Raw genomic sequence first — 21,062 nt, 5'->3', positions numbered from 1 at the left:
AGATTACTTTGATTTGGATTATGTTTTTAATTGAAAATTGTATAGTTTATTCATGAGTCAAATTGTATTTATTTAGCTTTGATAAGTTTAAAATTGTTGGTTAATGTTTCTTAGTTAGTAGTTATTATAATTTAAATATTTTACCTAACTAATTGTCTATCGATTTTAACAATAATGCTAGAAGTTTTAACAGGAGATGTTAAAGTTAGATATATGAATAAATCGAAGTTGTAGGTTCAAAATATCCTTACTTGTTAAAGGATCCAAATATCCCATGGATGACTGACATAAAAATTCTCCCACATATAACTAATCCCGATATATTTAACTATTTGGTTTTAACTAAAAGCTCCTACACTTTAAATCAATTTAAAGCATTTAAAAGTTTAGAAGCTTATAATTTCTTTGTAAGCAAATAGATGTATAATTATAAATGGCTTGATTTTACTAATTATGTATTTGTAGTTGTTGAATTAAGATAGCCTAATGCATCATGGATACCATGCATATAACTAAGTTGTCTTAATAATTTTCAAAATCTAAATCAATATTTAAATATTGGCTAACATTATACTAACTAATTTCCAATGTTGACGTCAACTAGTTAAAAGTTGTTTTAATTCATTTTTTAATCTACTTAATAACTTAAAAAGTTGTAGAAATTATTGTAAGAACTTTTATTTAATAGAAAAATAATGCAATCATTTAAAATCATGTATCTACCTAGTACCTAGTAGACTCGTAGCATTCTGTTTAACAAAATCTACGGTTATTATATTAAAAAAATGATATTAAATTGGCATCCTTTGCTAACTTAATTGCAAATCATATTTTAAACATATTTTTGTGTATAAAATATAAAAATAAAAATAAAATATCTAGTTTACTGAATAAAATAATTAATGTATTGTTACCCATGACTTTAGATAATTTGTTACTTGTTAAAACATTAAGTTTCAAAAAAAATTATTAAGTTTTTAATTTTTCTAATTAACTGGTGGCTCATTCTCAACAGTTTAACAATTTTAAGCTTTTGTCTTGGCTTGAAGAGTTATGGGGATATTTGGGCTTCGCATTGTACCTATATAACAGGATTGGGTGTATGATGTTCTCATATTAATGTAATCCTATTTTACTTAGTGTATGTCTGTTTAAAAAAATCACAGTCATCTAAGTCAATACATATATGGTTCATCATATTGGGTATCTCCATCAAACAAAAATAATGTTGAAATCCAAAAAATCAATAATATTAATTTCAATCATCCAATAAACAGAATTCAGAATGTAGACAACCTCACAACCTTGTGGTATTTAACTTCTTTTGATTATCGCTTTCCATTTTAATTACGTTAACAAATCGTTAATAAATCGTTTTTTATATTAAATATAACGTTATTATAACATTTAAAACGTTAAAAGTCATTAATCTAAATTTTTCATTAATCGGAACTGTCTAGCTAAATTGTAATTCAGTTAATAATAAGGGATATTTAAAAAAAAACATCAGCATCAAACTAATCAATTAAAAACTGATGTAATACAAGCATAAAGCTTAATATACTTAGTACATGGATACAAAAAAACAAAATACACGATAACTAATTCGAAAAATATTTCTCTGATTTTATCAAAATAAATAACCTATTGTTCTTCTGCCACTCCCCCAGTGGCGTCATTTGGGGGGGGGGGGCAGGCGAGGGCAATTGCCCCACCCTTGTTTTTTATGGGCTGGTCAAATTTTTGGTACGATAGGGGCATAGGGCCGCTGGAATAGTGCATCTGTTTATAGCGGTATAGCATATAGCCACTTGCCTAAAACACATAACCGTAGAACACCACATTTAGAACTTTTCAGGCCGGATTCCAAATATTAAAATCAAGAATAGACCAGACTTTATTTTTCGATAAAACTTTTTGAGCCGAGCTTTTAAGGATTTTTTACATCTCACCTGGACTTTTTTGGTTTTTTTTTGTTTGACAAATAATTATTATTTAAAATTAAAATGATAAGTTTTAACGTTGTTTGACGTTGGGATAATCACAAATAACGAATATTATGACATTTTTGTACACGAGCAACTATTATTCACAAACATTTTTATTATATAGTTGAATATTATGAATTATGATATTCTAGTGTTAAAAATAAATCTCAGACTGAACCGAATTTTTTTTTTGTCTATAATTGAGATTATTTATGTTTTAATAAGTAATAATAAGTTAAAGTGAATACAGTTTGGGTTACATAAATGATAATATATAAAAAAATATGTTAAATGCGATTCGGGTTATCTAGCGAGCGAAGCGATCGCCTTTTTTTGTACCTTAAAAGTTTTATAGTTATAGGACCAGTCATTATTATGCCCTACCCTAATAAATATTGAAATGACGCCCCTAACTCCCTCCCCTCTCAGGTACAAATGCTTTTTTACGAATTTGTTCTGTAAATAATATACGTAATATAAGAATATTACGTTAGTTTGAATATTGGGTAAATTGACATATTATTAAAATGAAAAGAAACTAAAATTATATCTCATCGTTTATAATTTCCATTATTTATCAAGAATTAAAATTAATTAGAATAAATTAAAGATTAAAATATAATGTATATTCTCGAGTTTTACGAAGCGTATTTTCATTTTAAACCTAGTAATAGCTTTTAAGTTTGTGAACTAGGCTATGTGCCTTGCAGGTCTATAGTAGGTACCTAATATTGCCAAGGCACTCGTTACACGATGATTATTCGATGATCGGGTTAAGTAGCGGATCCAGAAGTCACCCAAGGTGGAGGTCAAATTTTCAAAAATGAAATTACCTTTTTATCTACTTAGCCTGTATTGGAATTCGTAGGCTAATTATTTGCATTATTTCACCTATACAACTAAATAAATCTGAAATTAATGAACTTAAATAATAATAAATAAATAAAATTTATTTTTACTATTTAATAATTTACAACATTTTAAACAATATACTATTGTCTATTATTAACACAATCTTATTTTACAATCAATACAATTATCTACAAAATCAAATTCTTACATGTTTTTTTTCTCCTTGGCAAATCTATCGATAATATCTTCCACATTTAATTATTTGTCCCTATGGACGTGTTAAGGCGCTAAGCTAATTAAATGTTCTTCCCCCATTCGAGATCTAAACCAGGTTTTTAATCGAATACATTTAAAGTAGGTAACAAGGAAGCAAGTAAATTATAACTATTTATAAATTAGAAACTCTAAAACATACATATATATAATATTACACAAGTAAGTAAAAATCATACTATTACATATATTGTAAAACATATTTTATTTTATTTTAAAATTATTAATAAAATAAATAAGCTAAACTACAAAGAGTAGAGAAGCTCCTCTCTACAGAGCCAACACTTACAAGTAAAGTATAAATTATAAAAAACAATTGATTTACAGTTGGATAAATATCAACAGAGCATTCATTTAAAACTAGCAATATTAGCTTTTCCTATAAAATTATTAATACTTAATCCAAGTTCAGACATTATATAAATTACAGTTAACCCAAGCATTTCACCAGTTATTTTTGGTTCAATAATAACTTCTTCTTCAATCTCTTCAACAGTCCCTACTATACCTTGCATAAATACTAATGTCAATCAATAAATGCAATACATTTTTCATATACATTTTCATGAAATGTTATTTCTTTTTCACAAACTTCAATTAATTAATTTTGAATAGTATAGATAATATATGTAGCTTGAGAACTTAACAATTTTAAGTGATTTTCTAATTTAGTATGACCTGCTTGTATTTTGAATCTTTACATCACTCTATAATTACCTTCATTCATAATGGACTTTGTCAATTTTCATAATATTGCAATCATCTCTGTGTCCTCTAAGTGCAATATTTTGCTTTTCTAAAAATATAATTGTTTCTACTATACGTTTAAGACACTCGATTTTATTTTATTTGTTTCATTCTTTTTGAATTTAAAATATTTACTAAATAAGTTTTTTGACAGTCAATAGCAAATTGTATACAGTTTTTGTAGTACCAATTTTTGTTATATTTTTTTAAATATCCATCTTTACTAATTAATTTTGAAAAATTCTTTAATAGTTCAGTAATATGGTTTTTCAGTTGCTTAGTATTTTTTCTACCATTCTTTGTTGACACCAAAAATATTACACAGTACAATTTACAAAATTATCCAGATTTTACAATTGAGTACTCAAGCCAAAAATATTTTTTAAAGTGATTTGATCTTAAAAAATATTTTTTTTATTTGCCGTATTTAAAATGGATAAGTAAAATCTTTAAGAACATTATAACGTTTGAGAATGGAATATTTTGTGAAATCACTTATTTCATCATTATTGTCAATAAAATTAGGTACCTATGTCCAAATTTTCTATAAAAGTGAACAAAATATATTGTTAAAAATAAATAGGTACAAGTAGGTACTAAGTACTTGGACATTCGAAAACATTATTTTTTTAGCACTACGCTGATTATAATAATTATTAAAAATAAATTATTAATTATTATTATTATTAGTAGTAGTAGTAATAGTAGTACATTTGTATAATCTGTATATTGTACAGACATGATAAATGTAATATCCACCTATTTATAATTGTAAAATATTGTAATAAACTGATTAACATAATTCTATGATTATTTTTAAAGTCTACAATAAAATATTTGTCTATATATTTTCTAAAGTATCATCGTTACGTTAATAAAGGAATCATTTTCATATATGGGAACAACTACGACATAAATATGTTTTTATATAGGCGTATAGTTATTAAATATTTTTTAAGATTTATTGTACTCACAACTCACTTGGTGTATTTGAAACACTATTAATCTTTTTTTTCTAAATGTGTTTATAGGACCAAATATTTCCTTACATTTCATTTTAATTGTAAAAAAAATAACTAATAAGTCAAAAAGCAACGAGTAACGTTTTTTAGTAGTTTGTTTTTATCGTTACCTAGTCAATAAACTAATAAGTATAATCTAATAAAAATTTTATCTCAACTTGAGATATGCTCCAAAGAGAGTCAAACAGGACTTCTGTATGCTGTCTGTCTAAACAATTGTATTTGCAATAGTCTCAAATCCGTGGAATTCATCAATAGTCAAAATACTGTTGTCGAAATATCCATTATAAACAGAATAAACGGGTTTTAGTCCACAAAACAATACATTGTAGGCATGGTAGTTAATTAACATCACACGTCAGTTAGATAATTTCATTTCAGGTAACTGTAACGTCCGTAACTACTTTCTCAAAACAACTAATAAATATTAAGACAAAACATTTTTTTTTTTGTATAAACATTTCTACAATTTGATAATAAAATAAATGAGTAGTTAGACATACATAAACGTATAAACGACGACCTTATAAACTATATTTACCTTATCGAGATTGTCACTGTTAAGTGTTATGAACGTTATGATCAACAAGTGTATGTTCTTTTAACGTACCTAGCTATTGCATATTCACCACAATATTTAAAACATTATTTTTTTTATCATTAATTTGGACACATTGATATTTTAATATATGTTTATAACATTTGACATATTTTCTTAAAAACTATTTAAATATATATTGTTATATATTATAATTGATTGTATGTTATTAATAGTTATAATCAATGATATTATAATATATAAATACAGTGCTTGAATTGGAAAAAAATAGAAGGTGGATGCAAAATTATAAAAAATATGTGCGTCCCCGAACGTTTTAATGTCTTATTGTTAAGTGATAGCATATGTCCCCTCCCCCCTAGCTGCAATGACATTTATTTTTACAAAACTATAGCAATAAATAAATATTCCTTTTTATTTAAAAATTAAAAACAAAAATATTTTATAGTACATATAATAATAATTGCTTTTTGTATTATAAATTTAAATATGCCCATAAATGTTTATATGAATGATCTATGTCATGTTAGGCTCGTCCTCAGCGTCCCATTAAAAGGAATTAGAAGGGGTACGCTAAAATATTTTTTAAATAGAAGTGTGACTCCGTCCCCCCGCGTCCCCCTAATTTAACTACTATATAAATATTGTTTTTAAATATATTAAATATTAATGTACTTGTAATTTCTACTTAGCTACTGTTCAATTGGTTTTACTAATCAATAGACCAATAGGTAGGTACAATTTGTTCAATACTTATTATTTTCTTTTCACCCTTCGTTATATTAGCACATACAGTCTGATAATTAAAATTGAACTAAATGTATAATTTTAGTTTAATCTTTATAATATTGTTCAGCAATAATATTATGTATGTCGATATAAAAAAATCTAAATAGTTTATATTTCTGTAGGATTTAAATTTTGACAATTTTTCATAATTTTCATTTAGGTACCTACCTATTTTAGCAGCACATTCATTCGCAATAATTATATTCTCATGGATGTTTATTTTTCAATTTTTCTTGTATTCTATCACTTATTTATATGTTCAGCATTGACTTCATTCGTACGATTCCAGCTTGCTTCCTAAATAAATATTTCATTGTTAATGTTTTACCTAACACATTTGTTGGATCTTTATCTGAGGCTTCGGTTAGTCTTAACAATTGAATTCAATTACCAAACTATCTGACAAATTGATAGTAATAAGTAGATAATGAATTCCTCTAAGATCGTGCATATGATATTATCTTATTTTTGTCACTAACATATTCGTTGTAATTACAATTCATAAGATTCGTCAAAGGTATTATTATAATATAGTAAGTAATAAATATTAATATCATATTATTGTATAAAAACATTGGAATTTTTTTAATATATTAATTAGAATGGACTGAGTAGGGTTTAGTTTATTATCCCTGATAGCTTGATACAATGGCAGCCTTCGTCTGGCATTAACCCTGATCAGAAATAAATGAAAGGAGGTCCAATTACCTAATCTAATTAACTATATAGTTCTATTTTCCTTTTAACCTTATCGCCAAAGAGGTGAATTAAAATGTAAATAGTATTATATATAAATATGTATAATACTAATAAAACATATTCTAGATATTTGTGAAGACTACCAGGCACAGGAAAAGATCCAAACAAAAAATGCGGCCGGCTATCCTTTGGGCCAGTAGACCACTAGGCAAGTCCAGTTTAGTAAATAGTTACTCTTGGCATGTAGTTAACGTCTGTGAATTATTAAGACCATTATCAGCCAAATCATGTGTTGAATGGATTTCTTCCATTTGTAGAATTTGATGCATTTTTACTTCTATGCCATTATAATCTTTAATAATTAGATTTTGTGTTGATTCTCCATCGGATGTCATCGGATCTTCGGTTTGTCCCGTTATACAACTGTTTTCAATGCAGTTTATTTTATATAAAAGTTCAAATGATTTATTTTCTATTTCTGTCATATATTCCAAAATATTTTCTTCGTTTAATGGCTCATTTATTTTAATTTTTAAAGGTCGACATATATACGTGTAGATCTTATCGCATAACTCTTCGTACATTGTTTTCATGTAATCCGTCAATTCTTGTGCCGATGTTAAAATTCGACCATTTGTTTGGATTGTTTCAAAATACTGTTTTACTATGCATTCGTTATTTCTAATTCTATTATCATTTAATATTTTCCTATCAATAGCAATATTTTGATCACGGTTTATAGAACTCTCCAATTCTAAACACTGTTTATTAAAAACAATTAACTAAATTAATCAATACAATAATTAATTTATTAGTTATATTTAATATTAAAAGCATAAATATAACATGTATTGAAAATAATCTAAAGAAGTACTTTCATAAATTTTATTCATATTACAAGTAATAAGTTTTTAATTATTTAATTTCATTAAAAATAGTTATTTTTTACTTTTTTAGGCAAATTTTCATTCAAATAGGTAATTACAAATTTAAAATGTATAAAAATCGGTATTTATATCACATAGATTAAGTCCGGACCCCGGGACCCCCCAGTCATACAACCATTTGTTCAAAAATAGATAATAATTTTATGATAAAAAATATTATTTCCATTTTCACAATTTAAAAAAAAATAATTCAAACTATTCTTTAATTTATCTTGTAGATTTAATACAATTGATTTACTATTGCTAATTATACCAAGATAATAGAAAAATATCAACACGAGGATTTCAAAGACACTTAATTACATAAAATTCACGAAATCACAATTATATAACAATTTTGCTTACTTGTTGTTCTAGAAACATTAAATAACGAAATAAACTCTCTTTATTAGAATTGATTCTTATTACATTTTGTACAATCATTTTTAAATCAGTATCTCCACTCATGTGAACCAAATGTTTCATTAATATTATGAGTTCTTCATTATCGTTATCGTTTTTATTTTGTATTTTGTTTTGCTCAATATCTTTTTTACTATTGTAAATAATATGGCTATTATGGCGTACGCCATCTAAACAAATTAATTAAAAATAATTTAATGATAGAATCAATAACTTATTAATTAAATGTAAAATGTTTATATTTTATTGTAGTTAACAATTATATAGTATATATACAATAAATAATAATTAACCGTAGACAACAATATTTAAGTTTAGATTTCAATAATTTTAAAGCGCTTACGTTTTCTTTGAAGAAATTCGGAACTTTCGAGGTCGTTTTTGAATTTATATTCTGTCAAATACATTCTCAATTCTTGTTGTTTTTTTTCCATCCTACTGGCTTCTTGAAATGCTACTAAATTTCTATGCGCTTGCTCTCTAAATGAAATTACAAAAACATACATCCTCACACTAAAGTATATTTGGGTAATACAAACCTATCCTTGTTAGATTTTATTGCATTTTCACCAATACGTTTTAAAAGCTTAGCTGCTTTATTTAGTTGATACATTATCGAATCATATTTTTCTTTTTTTTTCCCCAGTTGTTGAAGTAATCCATTTAATGTATGCTTTAACTCTTTTTGTTCTTTAACTTTACTGTTGTATATATGGGTATACTAAATCAATTTTATTATGTTGATTGATTTGTTTTGATAAGTTTTGTTTTCACTTACTCTAAATAATACATTGTTCAGGTCACAATTAATTTTCGGTTCATTGTACATTTTCGATTTATGTTTTTTTGAACTTTCGTGTTTTTCTGCATTTTTAATTTTGTTAAGATGAATTTCTTCGTTCAAAATATCTATGTATTCATTGAACATTCGAAGATTTTGGTATGCTTGTGTTTTTTTAGTGAATAGTTTATTAATATCTTTCCGGTTTTTTTTATCTTGTTTCATTTTAGACTTAGTTAATGCAATGTTTAAGTTTGTCAAAAGGTTAGCCTGTTCATTTTCTAGTAGTAAAGTTGCTAGTCTATGTACAGAAAGAATCTAGTTTAGGTAATACTAGAATTTAGTCATTATAACTAATAACAGTAATAACTATAGTCATTGTTAACACATTGTTCTGTAATGCATACATTTTAACCATAGTATAAATATATTTTTACTTATTGTTGTTACGGTATTTCATGGGCACTACATTTTTATGTAATTCTTGTCGTTTTGCAAGAAATGTATACTTCAATAAATTGGCTTGAATTATTTCACTTGTGTTTTCTTTTTTGATGAAATTTGAATACATAATCGATTTAAAATATAGTGGTTTATATTATATTAAATAGATTAAATATTTACTGAATAAAATTATTTATTAAAATAACAGTTATTTTGAGACATAAATTATATACGATGTATATATATATATATATATATTAGTTGATAGGCACTATTCGCATGGCTATATTATATTTTATTTAGTTAATACAATTGTAAGCCAGATAATTAAATTATTTAAATTATATTTGATTTACTTGCTAGTTTCGGCGCATCTTTATTATTTCGTCGAGAATATTATTGATCAAGAATACTCTTATAATTTTATAATCCGATAAGTACTTAATTTATGTTATCTATTTATTATTTTATTAACTACTACGATTTTACTCGGTTTGGATGTAACTCATTTTATGCAATGTACCTTAATTAAAATGGGCAGTACTTTACCATATTTACCCCTACTACAAGGTAAACGAATCTGACGCGCACTTAACCAACTTATTACAGCATTATAGCCCATATAGTATGTTCACCGAAATATCAAATGATAAATAAATACTCAATGTGAATTACGAAACGTAAATAATGAGTTAGATATACGCGTAACTACTCATGTACGACGTACGCAGACTAGTCAACAATAGTAGCCGTATAATGATAAATAATTTCCCCATTAATACAAGGGCACGGATTTATGTTCAAAAATAATTCTAAGAAATGCGTACATATTTATAAAAAAAAAATTAAAAAAGCATCTTAAATAAAGATAGGGAAATTATGTTGAAATGGTTATAATTTTTTTTTTATTATCAAATAAATTATTATAATTTATAATTAATAATGAATAAAATGTAACTGATATAGTGATATAATATAACTAACTATATAACTCATTGTTTCGTCAAGTATTAACTTTTTCTCATTTTTTTTTCAAAAAATATTCTGTCTCGAGCTTTTCTCAAACTATATGCAATTTTTACTTTTTTCACCCTTTAATTTAATAGTGAAACCTATTAGAACTAAATTAATAAAGCTATTTTTTTTATGAATTTGAACGTTCAAATTATTATTTTTCGTTAATTTTTTAGCGAGATTTGAGTTTTTCAAAGTGGGTGGTTTTCGGTTTTTTTAACACTTTTTTATAATCATAATATAAAATAAACTCATCAACTATTGATGTAGTGATGAACTTTGTACCTGTAGTTACCTAAGCCCCATAACCGTAATTACATGTAGAACAAACACCTAAAAACCTCAAACCACTCAACTTTGAGCTATAACTCGATCACTAACGGCTAAATGAAAAATAATAATTTTAATGTTAAAATTCATAAAAAAAATAGCCCTACTCCCCTACTATTTTATGACATTTTAAATATAGATTGTCATTTGAAAATTAAAAGTTTATAGTGATTTCATTATTAAATATAAAGGTGAAAAAAATAAAAATGTAATATAGATTTTGAAAAGTATAAAATGTAATATCTTAAAAAAAAAAAATTGAAAAGTCAAGATTTTTTTAAATAATAAGTGTTTAATGATAAAAGAATCACCCTGTATAGATGTTAGAATTTCACTGTTGTATCGATCGATTTTCCATACTTAACCGTTCGACAATAGCGCATATACTGCGCCTGCGGCCATGCAGGGTTGCCATGTTTCTTGTTGCCGGATAATGAAGTAAATTTTTATCCCCTGCGAAAACGTCCTTATTTTTATTATGGTGTCCATAAAATGAAACAACTCGTTGCAAAAACGAATAAGTTTAGTTCCAGTGATAACCAAACGGGTTTTTTCTAACCTGATCGTCAATAAATAAATTCATGTTTGTTATGTTTTAAACATGAATTAATTTTTTTATTTAATAAAATAATGTAATATTTACAATCTTAACATGCTTTAAAAGATGTACTTTTAGTACATAATATAATATATAATATATATTAACAATGATATATTACAAGGAGGAAGACCAGATAGTATTAAAAACTGTATTGTTTTAAACACTTTGAAAATTATTTTTAAAACCTTTATTTTAATTTTTAACTAATAATACTAAAGATACGAGGTCTAATCAAAAAGTATCGAGACTGTTAAAAAAAAAAAAAAAATATATTAGATAAAGTTATTTACATTCAATCTCCTTCAAAGTATGCTCCTTCTGAGTCCATACATGTTCTCCAACGTTCCTGCCATTTTTGAAAACACCTGTGGAAGTCATTTTTAGAAACTCCTCGTAGCTGCTCCGTCGCATTTTGTTTTATTTCATCTACATCTTGAAAACGTTTACCCTTAAGCGCCATTTTTATTTTTGGGAATAAAAAAAAATCACATGGAGCTAGGTCTGGTGAATAGGGGGGTTGAGAAACAACTGGGATACCATGTTTAGCCAAAAACTGCTGCACAACATGGGCTGAATGGGCTGGTGCATTATCGTGATGCAATTTCCAACTACCAGACTCTTTAAACTCGGGTCTTTTTCTTCGTACAGCGTCTCGTAAACGGCGAAGAACATCAATGTAGTACTCCTTTGTTATAGTCTGTCCTTTAGGAGCATACTCATGATGAACAACACCTTGGTAGTCAAAAAAAACGGTCAACATGACCTTCACTTGACTCCGAACTTGACGAGCTTTTTTGGTCGTGGTGAATCAGGTGTCTTCCACTGCGAAGATTGTACCTTTGTTTCTGGATCGTAGCCATATACCCAAGTCTCGTCACCAGTTATAATTGATTTTAAAAAAAAATCATCAGATTCGGAACACTCTAGCAAATCAGTGGCGATCTGTTTTCGATTTTCTTTTTGCTCACCTGAGAGCAGTTTTGGTACAAATTTGGCTGCAACTCTTCTCATGTCTAAATCAGTCGTCAATATGGTTTGAACTGATCCAAATTAAATTTGAAACTCATTACTAAGTTCCATAATTGTCAAACGACGGTTACCTCGTATTGCTGTTCGTATTTTTTGTATCATTTCCTCATTGCGGCTTGTTGATGGGCGTCCTTCACGTTCATCACTTTCAACAGTTGTTCTACCCTCTTTAAATCGTTTAAACCATTCAAAAACGCGAGCACGGGACATGGTTTCATCTCCATAAGCTAACAATAACATTTGGTAGGTTTCAGTAGCCGTTTTTCCCAGTTTATGGCAAAATTTAATGCACACTCGTTGTTCTGTATTTTCGCTCATTATGAAATCCGACGGGACGTAAAAACATACTTGACTTAATCGCACCTAGAAGCCGACTGAAACAATTTTAATCTAATCTATGTCTAATATATTTTCCCAACATATAAAGTTAGATTAATATAGCACATGCAAGTTCATACTCAAACTGGTTTACGATTAATCGTATCAGTCTCGATACTTTTTGATTAGACCTCGTATATATTTTAAATATTATATTAATGTTATAACTATGAACCTATTTAAGTAATTTTATTGAATTAATTTATATTTTTTATCAAAATAAGTATATAGCTATAAATAAGTCTATAACTTAAAATATTAAATAATCATACATAGGCTTATAATAATAAGACCCTTCGTCAAATATGTGACGGTGTGTCAACAGTTGACAAACATTGCAGTTTTGCAAACATTAAACACCCGAGGTCCCGGGCAGTTTATCATCCAATTCAGTGATTTGCCCTTTGCTGGCTCAGCAAATAATGTTCCTAACAACCGAGGGGTCGGTGCAGGGAAGGGTTGCGAGGAGGTTTCACTAATATTTAGGCGATAGGTGACGTCGAGCTACACCGTTTCCGGGCCCGCGCATGCGTTTATGGTTGTAATCAGTGACGACGACAGCGATAGTCCTGCAGCCTGTAACATCGTCTACGCCATATTCTGTTGGCCGTGGTGATTAGCGATCGTCGTTGCCGTTGTTGTCGAATTGCTGAAGTCTATCTCAAACGTATACATAGTTTCGTTATCATTTGTGGTAAGTCGCATTGTTGACATATACTATGCTTATCGGATCCGTTATTAGTTAAACAACGACAATACAACTATTAATATGATTGAAAAAATGCTATTATTTAAATAAAATTATACAGGTAATCGTCGTCTACAATATATTATTATCACTTTTTTTGTTGCATATGCTGTGCATAGAACCGCAATACCGCATATACTTCATATCTTTATTGCTTCATTTTAATTTTACATCTAGAGCATCATCAGTTGTGTTCTTAGGAAGTTATAATTGATTGGGGTGAAAAAAAGCATGATGGTGTAAACACAATGTGTTACATCTGTACATTCTCAAATAAATTGAATACAGAATAAAGTATAAAAAAAAAAAATAAAAAATAAACAGAATTTTTAATTAAAAAAATACTTGATTTGATAAATTGAATATATTAACAATTAGTGACTGCAGGGTTAAAGGTATTGAAACATATTGTTTGTATAGAATCAGTGACGAATTTACAATAGGTGATCCGTAGTAAATATAATAAATCAACCCCCTTTCAAACCTTTTTAAATTATGATGAGCGATGAGATGAATGTGTTGGTTTTTCAATGAAGTTTTAATAAAATGTATTTCATAAAATGAATTTTTCTGAAATTTATAAAAAAAAAATTGCGTTTAAGTTTAAATTTTAAAAAAGTTTATTAAAATCAGGAAAAATTATAAATAGTTTTATAATTAAAAATCCATATAACTTTTAACCTAAGGGCTTTACATTACATTACAATTTAAATTAAATAATATTTTTTTTTCATAACATAATTCTCTTGATGGCATTCTTTGAAAAATGGTAAATAAAATTCTTTTACTATAAACAATTAATAGCGGGGATAAACAAACAAACTAACGTCATATTTTAAGTATACATAATGATAATATGGTCTATTGATCCATATTAGTTGATCTCGTGAAAAATGTAAGATAACATAAAAGGGTTAACACCCCTTACTCTTAGGAAGAATACGCCACAGTAAAAAGTTATGTTTATATAATAAAAAAGATTTTCTGTGTGCGATTCATGGAAGATACTATGGTAGTGTATGTACAGTAAATTATTATTATAATAATGTATAAAGATTAAGGATACAGCCTTAAGAGGGAATACTTATTTTCGGGTACACATCATGCACACATCAACAATTTGTTGTCGGGTGTAATCACGTATTAATTATTACTATTATATTATTTAATTTACTTTTAAATTGATAAATTTACATTTTTAACTTTTAAATAATCAGGTACTTTCATTTTTCTATCACAGCTTGTGTTTGTTTTTTAATTTAACAGTCTTTTAAAATAAATGTTATAGGTTATCTTATCAATATATTATGCATTAATTTAAATAGCCTTTTAAAAAAATACAAACAATGAAAGAATTGAAGAAAACAAACAACTGGTGAACCATGTATTTTATTCAGAATAGGTTTCTAATTCTTTTAGTGTCTTCTTATGAATTTCGGAGAACTTATTTCCATAATAATGTATTTTTACAAGAAGAACAACTAATCTAGTTTCACAGGTCATCTGTAAAATGTTTTCGATTTTTCGATTGATGGAATAATAGTAATAATAATAATAATATCTTCTTTGTAGTACAAAGTTAAGCAGAAATTAGATAATTTTTTTTTTCTACAAAAGTTGTTATAGCTATTAAAAATTAAACTTAAAACCATACATATTCTTATTAATATATTTCATAATGCTTTTTAATATTTCTGATAAAATAAAGTACAAATTACCTGCGATTCAAAAATAAAGATGATGAATACAAAAAATTTTCCTGAACGTTGTTTTTGTGTATTTGTGATAAGAATAAAATTATATCATTTATATGTTCAATACATATTTTGTAAAAGGTAAAACTACTTTTTATTTGATACAATATTACCACGCATGGTGCAAAGTATCCTGAAAATACGGTATGGAATCCTTCTATATATTATCTATATTTTGTATTATGTTGACTTTATAATAATCATGTATAACTAATGTCTACTGTTTATTTTATATAATATAAATGTTTTAGGTTTATGTTATAAAAATATGGTTAAAATATTTCATAAAAATAAAATGCAAATATTTTAGTGCGTGAAAATGTTTTGATATTATGTTATTATATGCAAAATGAAAATATCTATAAAAATACTCGTATTTCTAAACCAATCGTTTTAAAAGATACATATAATGTGCCTAATTGGTGTTTACGTTCATTTGAATCTATAGGATCATATTTATTCATTTTAGTTCCTATCTATAAACTTAATAATAAATAAACTAATATAAATTCATTGTTTTCAGATTTTTTTTTAAATCATGCCTGATCAAAAACAATCCATTAATCTACAAAAAAAAAGTAACACTACTCTTAATGAAGAGTCTAGGAAAAGTAAGAATACCTATTTCAGTTATTTTTATTTTTATTAATATTAAAAGGTAAAATGTTTGATAAAGTTGCTGCTAAATTGAAATCGGAAGACAAAACAAGTATTGAAGGTAAATCTAAGCATGATGAAGAAATGTTAGTAAACAATCAAGAGTCTGGTAAGAGTAAAAATACTTCATTAAAGTATGTTTTTATTGATATTAATGATGATACACAAAATGTTAAATATAGTTGGTAATACTAAACAAAAACTCGAAAACCAAGTATTTTCAGATAAAGCATCTATGGAAGATGACGATATATATAATAAAGAGTCGGGAAAAAGTAAAAGTATACAATATGTAAATTAATTGAAAAAGCTGTAGTTGTATTTTAAAATATAATGTAGATATGCTATTGTAATTTGTAGTTTTTTTCAAGTTAATTTTTGACTAATACAATGGTCTAAAATAAAAAACCAGTTAGAATTTTTTTTTAAAAATAAAAAAATAGACATTTTGTAGATTATATATTAGATTTTATTTGTAATATGGCTAAAACAACAATTTTGAATAAATAAAAATAACTTCTATTTTAAAAATATGCATATTATTATGTGCATTATGCTCGGGTGGCTATAGAGATTGGTTGAACAATCATTTCCCAGAAATAAAATTCCTTTTTTTATTTTTTTTTATTTTAGACCATTGTAAAAGAGAATTAGTCATATATTACGTTGAAAAACACTGCACTACAATATCTTCGTTATATTTCAAATTACAGTTACTGACTTTCCCATTAATTTATACATTGTATAATTTAAGTTTGTGTCAATTTAAGTTATAGCAGGTAAAATTTTAAATATAGTTGGTGATACTGAACAAAAACCTGAAGAACAAGTTTTTTTTCAAAACATTGAGCTTTTCTAGATTCAATTATCTGTTTATACTTTATATTCCTTTACAAAATAAATGGCATTTTATAGATAGTTTTATTTTCAATCTAAGTGATAATAGTTATAATTTACATATTACTACAATCTGCAGTAATGCACTAAAATGTTAGTTTTTATTAAAATGGTAGCAGTTGAATTTTATTTTTTTCATCAAAGTTTTTTACTCGTATATTGATCCCTAGTATGTTCTATTCTAGAATAGTTTATCACAACTATGATTAGGATGCACGTTGAAAATAAGAAATTTTTATACTGCAATTTATATTAAACTTTAGTTCTTTAGTTCTTCAGTTATTTTGATATTTAATCCCTGGTTGATTTCATGAACTAGAGCAATATGTCTTCTCTAAGCAACTTAGTCATTGGTTCTATTAACTCTTTGGTCTTAGTCTCTGTAATAAATATTTAACTCTCATCATTGTCTACTCATTATATTACCTTTTAACAGTTTTACCACAGCCCTAAATCAGCTTAAAATAATCATGTAACAGTCCCCTTACCAGAATTATTATTACTTAATAATATAATTTCTTAGCATTCTGTATAATTATTTTTCAAAGTGATGTATACATCAGTAGTACACAAATAATTATTATAGGTAATTTATAAATATTTATACTACATAAGTATATCATCACTTTTAGGTTATCCCGTGTTTTATTAAAATGCTTTTTTGATTTAGTTGATGGTGAACTAATACCTGAAGACAAAATATGCATTGTCAATAAACCTAGGGCAAAGTATGGACCATCGTTTTCTCTTCAAATTAACAACCAAGAATCTGGTGAATGTAAATATTTACTTAACTTAATTGAATTTGTTTTATTGATAATATTCATAAATATAATATTTAATTTAGGCAGTGCCAAGTTCTCTCTTGAAGATGAAAAGCGGGTTAATAATAAAGAACCTATTGAAAGTAAGAAAACCTAACTAAATAAGTTTGTATTTGTATTATTAAAAAATACAATTTTTGATTTAGGAAATAGTAAGAATTTACTGGAAGGTGAAAAATGTATTAACAATAAATCTGATTCAGAAGATGGACTACCGCCAACTACTATTGTTGAGAAACATCAATGTGACATTTTGCCATGTAGCCTTAAAACATTGTCTACAACTGTAGTAGACAATAGAAAGCGTTACCAAAATCAAAACGAGGATTTAGATAAAAATGAACCATGCTCTTTAAAGAAAATTAAAATTGAAAAAACTTGTGAATATCAGTTTCAACAGATATGGAAACATCTTGAACGAGACCCTTCAAATTTCAAGGAATGGACACATTTATTAAATGTAATTGATTACCAAAATATTGAAGTTAACTCAAGAATGGCTTACTCTAAATTTCTAGAACTATATCCACTTTGTTACGGTTACTGGAAGAAATATGCTAATTTTGAAAAAAGAATTAATAATATACATGGGTTTAAAAAAGTATTAGAAAATAGCTTAAGTTCCATACCTATAAGTGTTGATTTGTGGACTTATTACATGTCATATCTGAGATTGGAACATAGAAATGAAGAGGATCTTATTCGTAAAGAGTTTGAAAGAAGTTTAAAAATGTGTGGACTTGATTATCGTTCTGATAAGTTATGGCATGATTACATATCATGGGAAGTGGAAAAAAACGAAATATTTAATGCAGTTAACATATACTATCGTCTTATTCGTATACCAACTTCAAACTATCTAAAAAATTTCTTCAAATTTCAAGAATTTATATTCAAAAATTTACCTGAAAAATGTTTAGGTCTTGCAGAGTTTACTAAAAGACGAAATATAATAATTGAATCACATGAACAAATATTAGATAGAAATTCATTTGTTGATGATTCTATACCACCTGGCGAAGATAGTTTACAGATAACTGAATATACTGAAAATAGTATAATGTCCATATTAAGGATTGATATTATTGAATCATGGTACAATATTCACAAGCAAACTGCCAAAGAATTTGAAAGTCGGAAAAAATTTGAGGAAAATATACGAAGAACTCACTTTCATGTAAAGGAGTTAGAGTCTAATCAGATAAAAAATTGGGAAAACTATATTAAGTTTGAAAAAAAATCTGGAAACCATGAACGCATTATTTTTCTATACGAAAGATGCTTGATAACGTGTGTTTCAAATGAAGGATTATGGTTAAATTATTTAGAATATTTATCCTTTGTAAATTTAGATGTTAATGCTTTATTAGTAGATGTATTCAAAAGATCATTATTCCACCATCCAAAGTCACTCTTGCTAAATTTGAAATATTTTGATTTTTCCGAAAACAAAGGTTGGATAGAAAAAGCTATCGAAACTATAACAAAATTAGGGATCATTTATCCAAATTCAAGGGATGTTACTACTAGAATAATGCATTTAGCTAGAAGAAAGGAAGATGAGACCTTAAAGATTTTATTTAAGCATCATTTAAATTGTTCTCAAACAAAGTCTTTTTCCAATTACGTTGCGGTGAAATATGCACGTTTTGTTTGGAAACACGATCGACAGTTAAATCTCGCGCTTGATATTTTAAATGATACCATACGAAAAAACAACGTAAGTGTGAACGACAATCTTGAGATTTATATAACGTTAGTTGAATTGAAAATGGAATTAAATTTAAAAAACCATTTACCAGTTTTACAATTAATTGATGATATAATATCGCAATGTAAATTATTCAAAGAAAAACTTGTATTTTCAAAAAAAAAAATGGAATACATCGAAGATTATATTCAAGATTATGAAGTATTACGTATAGCTAAAATTGAATACAAGAATTTTAAAAATGTGTGTTTTAAAGAAAAAAAACAGTCATTGAATAATACAATAATACATGATAGAAATCGTAGAATATCAACTAATTCACACCTTTAATTTTATAATTTATTAAGCACTCGCTTATATTTCTAGCAAGTTAACTCATTTAAAAATAAACATTTGTAATATGTTGTACTTAGTTTAAAAATGTTCTTAATGAAGCATTTTATAATTTACTAATTATATATGTGTTACTGTTACAGTCAGTAAATAATTCGGGCATTCTACGGGCCCTTATATTCAGGCAGGCGTCGCCCGATTGCGGCCCTAAGTAAACTTTTTACCTTTTTCACCTATCCCGATTGCGGCCCTTACACAATAGGTAGGAAATACTATTTAAGTGGTTATCAAAACTAAATAAATATTCAGATTGTGTTCGATACGTATTTCGACATTAATATAACTATCGATTATACACAATTCACACGATCAGCAATACTCGCCACTCGGTGCTGCCATATATTTAGCTTCTATTATACAACGGCTAAAATACAAACATTTTGTGATTATTTAGTAGACACTTACATTGATGATGATTCTGATTTTCGTCCTGAAATACGGGCTACTTATAATTCCAGTATGTATTTAACAACGATGTGTGTGACAGTTTCCATTCGAAATTAAATTGACTTTCCAAGTATATAATTTTTGGAAATTTTGAAAGAACGTCAAACAGATGCTAAAATAAAAATGTAATCTATTGTTTGGACTCAATTAATTGTATTTTATATTTTCTTTTATATTGTAAACAATTTATTATTTTAATATTCGACTATTTATTTATTGTATTTCATATATAATTTCAAATACAAATACCTCCAAATGGCTCCAATACAGAATTTAAAAATTTAAAAAATTACTTTATTTTATTAATTATAAGCTATTTTGTGAACCAATGTGTGCTTGGACGCAATCGGGATACTTACATTTGTAATAAAATACGATGAACTACATGAATTCGGGCCGCAATCGGGCAACTCCGATTCAGGCATAGATGAATCTATTTTTTTTTTTAATTTGTTTATATTGTCCGAACATTGTATACAGTGCCCCATTCTCCGTAGGCAATGCAAATTTTCTAACTATAATCTATACCTATAGGTAGAATTCTTCTAGATATGTATTTGTTTAACAATAACAGTTATCAATTACGTTCTCTAACATTGGTATCCAAATAATGACTGTATTACAGTAGCGACACTGTGTTTGATTTCAAAATCTGTAATAATAAAGTGAAAATGATAATTTACATGCATATTTCATACTTATTGTAACATAACAACTTTATCAGAGGGTATGTCGATGATAACCTAAGTCAGAAATATAATATAGAATTTTAAATC

At 26.6% G+C, this 21,062-nt stretch overlaps 3 protein-coding genes across 4 annotated transcripts; 1 reads left to right on the top strand and 2 right to left on the bottom strand.

Moving 5' to 3' along the window:
* Nucleotides 1–6,481: 6,481 nt before the first annotated feature.
* LOC113559680 (uncharacterized protein PFB0145c-like) lies at nucleotides 6,482–9,630 on the bottom strand. Its single transcript, XM_026965429.1, has 7 exons — nucleotides 9,497–9,630; nucleotides 9,057–9,360; nucleotides 8,818–8,999; nucleotides 8,622–8,758; nucleotides 8,222–8,448; nucleotides 7,164–7,690; nucleotides 6,482–6,527 (listed from the first exon to the last, which is right to left on the bottom strand). The coding sequence occupies exons 1-7, from the start codon at nucleotides 9,628–9,630 to the stop codon at nucleotides 6,482–6,484; spliced, it is 1,557 nt and encodes a 518-aa protein (XP_026821230.1).
* Nucleotides 9,631–12,177: 2,547 nt separating this feature from the next.
* LOC113559856 (protein GVQW3-like) lies at nucleotides 12,178–12,824 on the bottom strand. Of its 2 annotated transcripts, none has more exons than XM_026965630.2 (2): nucleotides 12,549–12,824; nucleotides 12,178–12,488 (listed from the first exon to the last, which is right to left on the bottom strand). In XM_026965630.2, exons 1-2 carry the CDS (start codon nucleotides 12,793–12,795, stop codon nucleotides 12,214–12,216), a joined length of 522 nt encoding a protein of 173 aa, XP_026821431.1. In that variant the 5' UTR covers nucleotides 12,796–12,824; the 3' UTR covers nucleotides 12,178–12,213. The 2 variants fall into 2 exon arrangements, with proteins under 2 accessions (XP_026821431.1, XP_026821432.1); XM_026965631.2 differs by having other exon boundaries at nucleotides 12,178–12,461.
* A 3,071-nt stretch (nucleotides 12,825–15,895) lies between these two features.
* On the top strand, nucleotides 15,896–19,994 carry LOC113559681 (pre-mRNA-processing factor 39-like). Its single transcript, XM_026965430.1, has 7 exons — nucleotides 15,896–15,968; nucleotides 16,034–16,123; nucleotides 16,197–16,283; nucleotides 17,582–17,689; nucleotides 17,759–17,818; nucleotides 17,882–19,455; nucleotides 19,923–19,994. Exons 1-7 carry the CDS (start codon nucleotides 15,896–15,898, stop codon nucleotides 19,992–19,994), a joined length of 2,064 nt encoding a protein of 687 aa, XP_026821231.1.
* The last annotated feature ends 1,068 nt before the right edge of the window (nucleotides 19,995–21,062 follow it).

Source organism: Rhopalosiphum maidis, chromosome 3 (assembly GCF_003676215.2).
Source record: "Rhopalosiphum maidis isolate BTI-1 chromosome 3, ASM367621v3, whole genome shotgun sequence".
Lineage (NCBI taxonomy): Eukaryota > Metazoa > Arthropoda > Insecta > Hemiptera > Aphididae > Rhopalosiphum > Rhopalosiphum maidis.
Note: the sequence above shows the minus strand (reverse complement) of the source record. Positions and strands in the feature narration are given on the sequence as shown.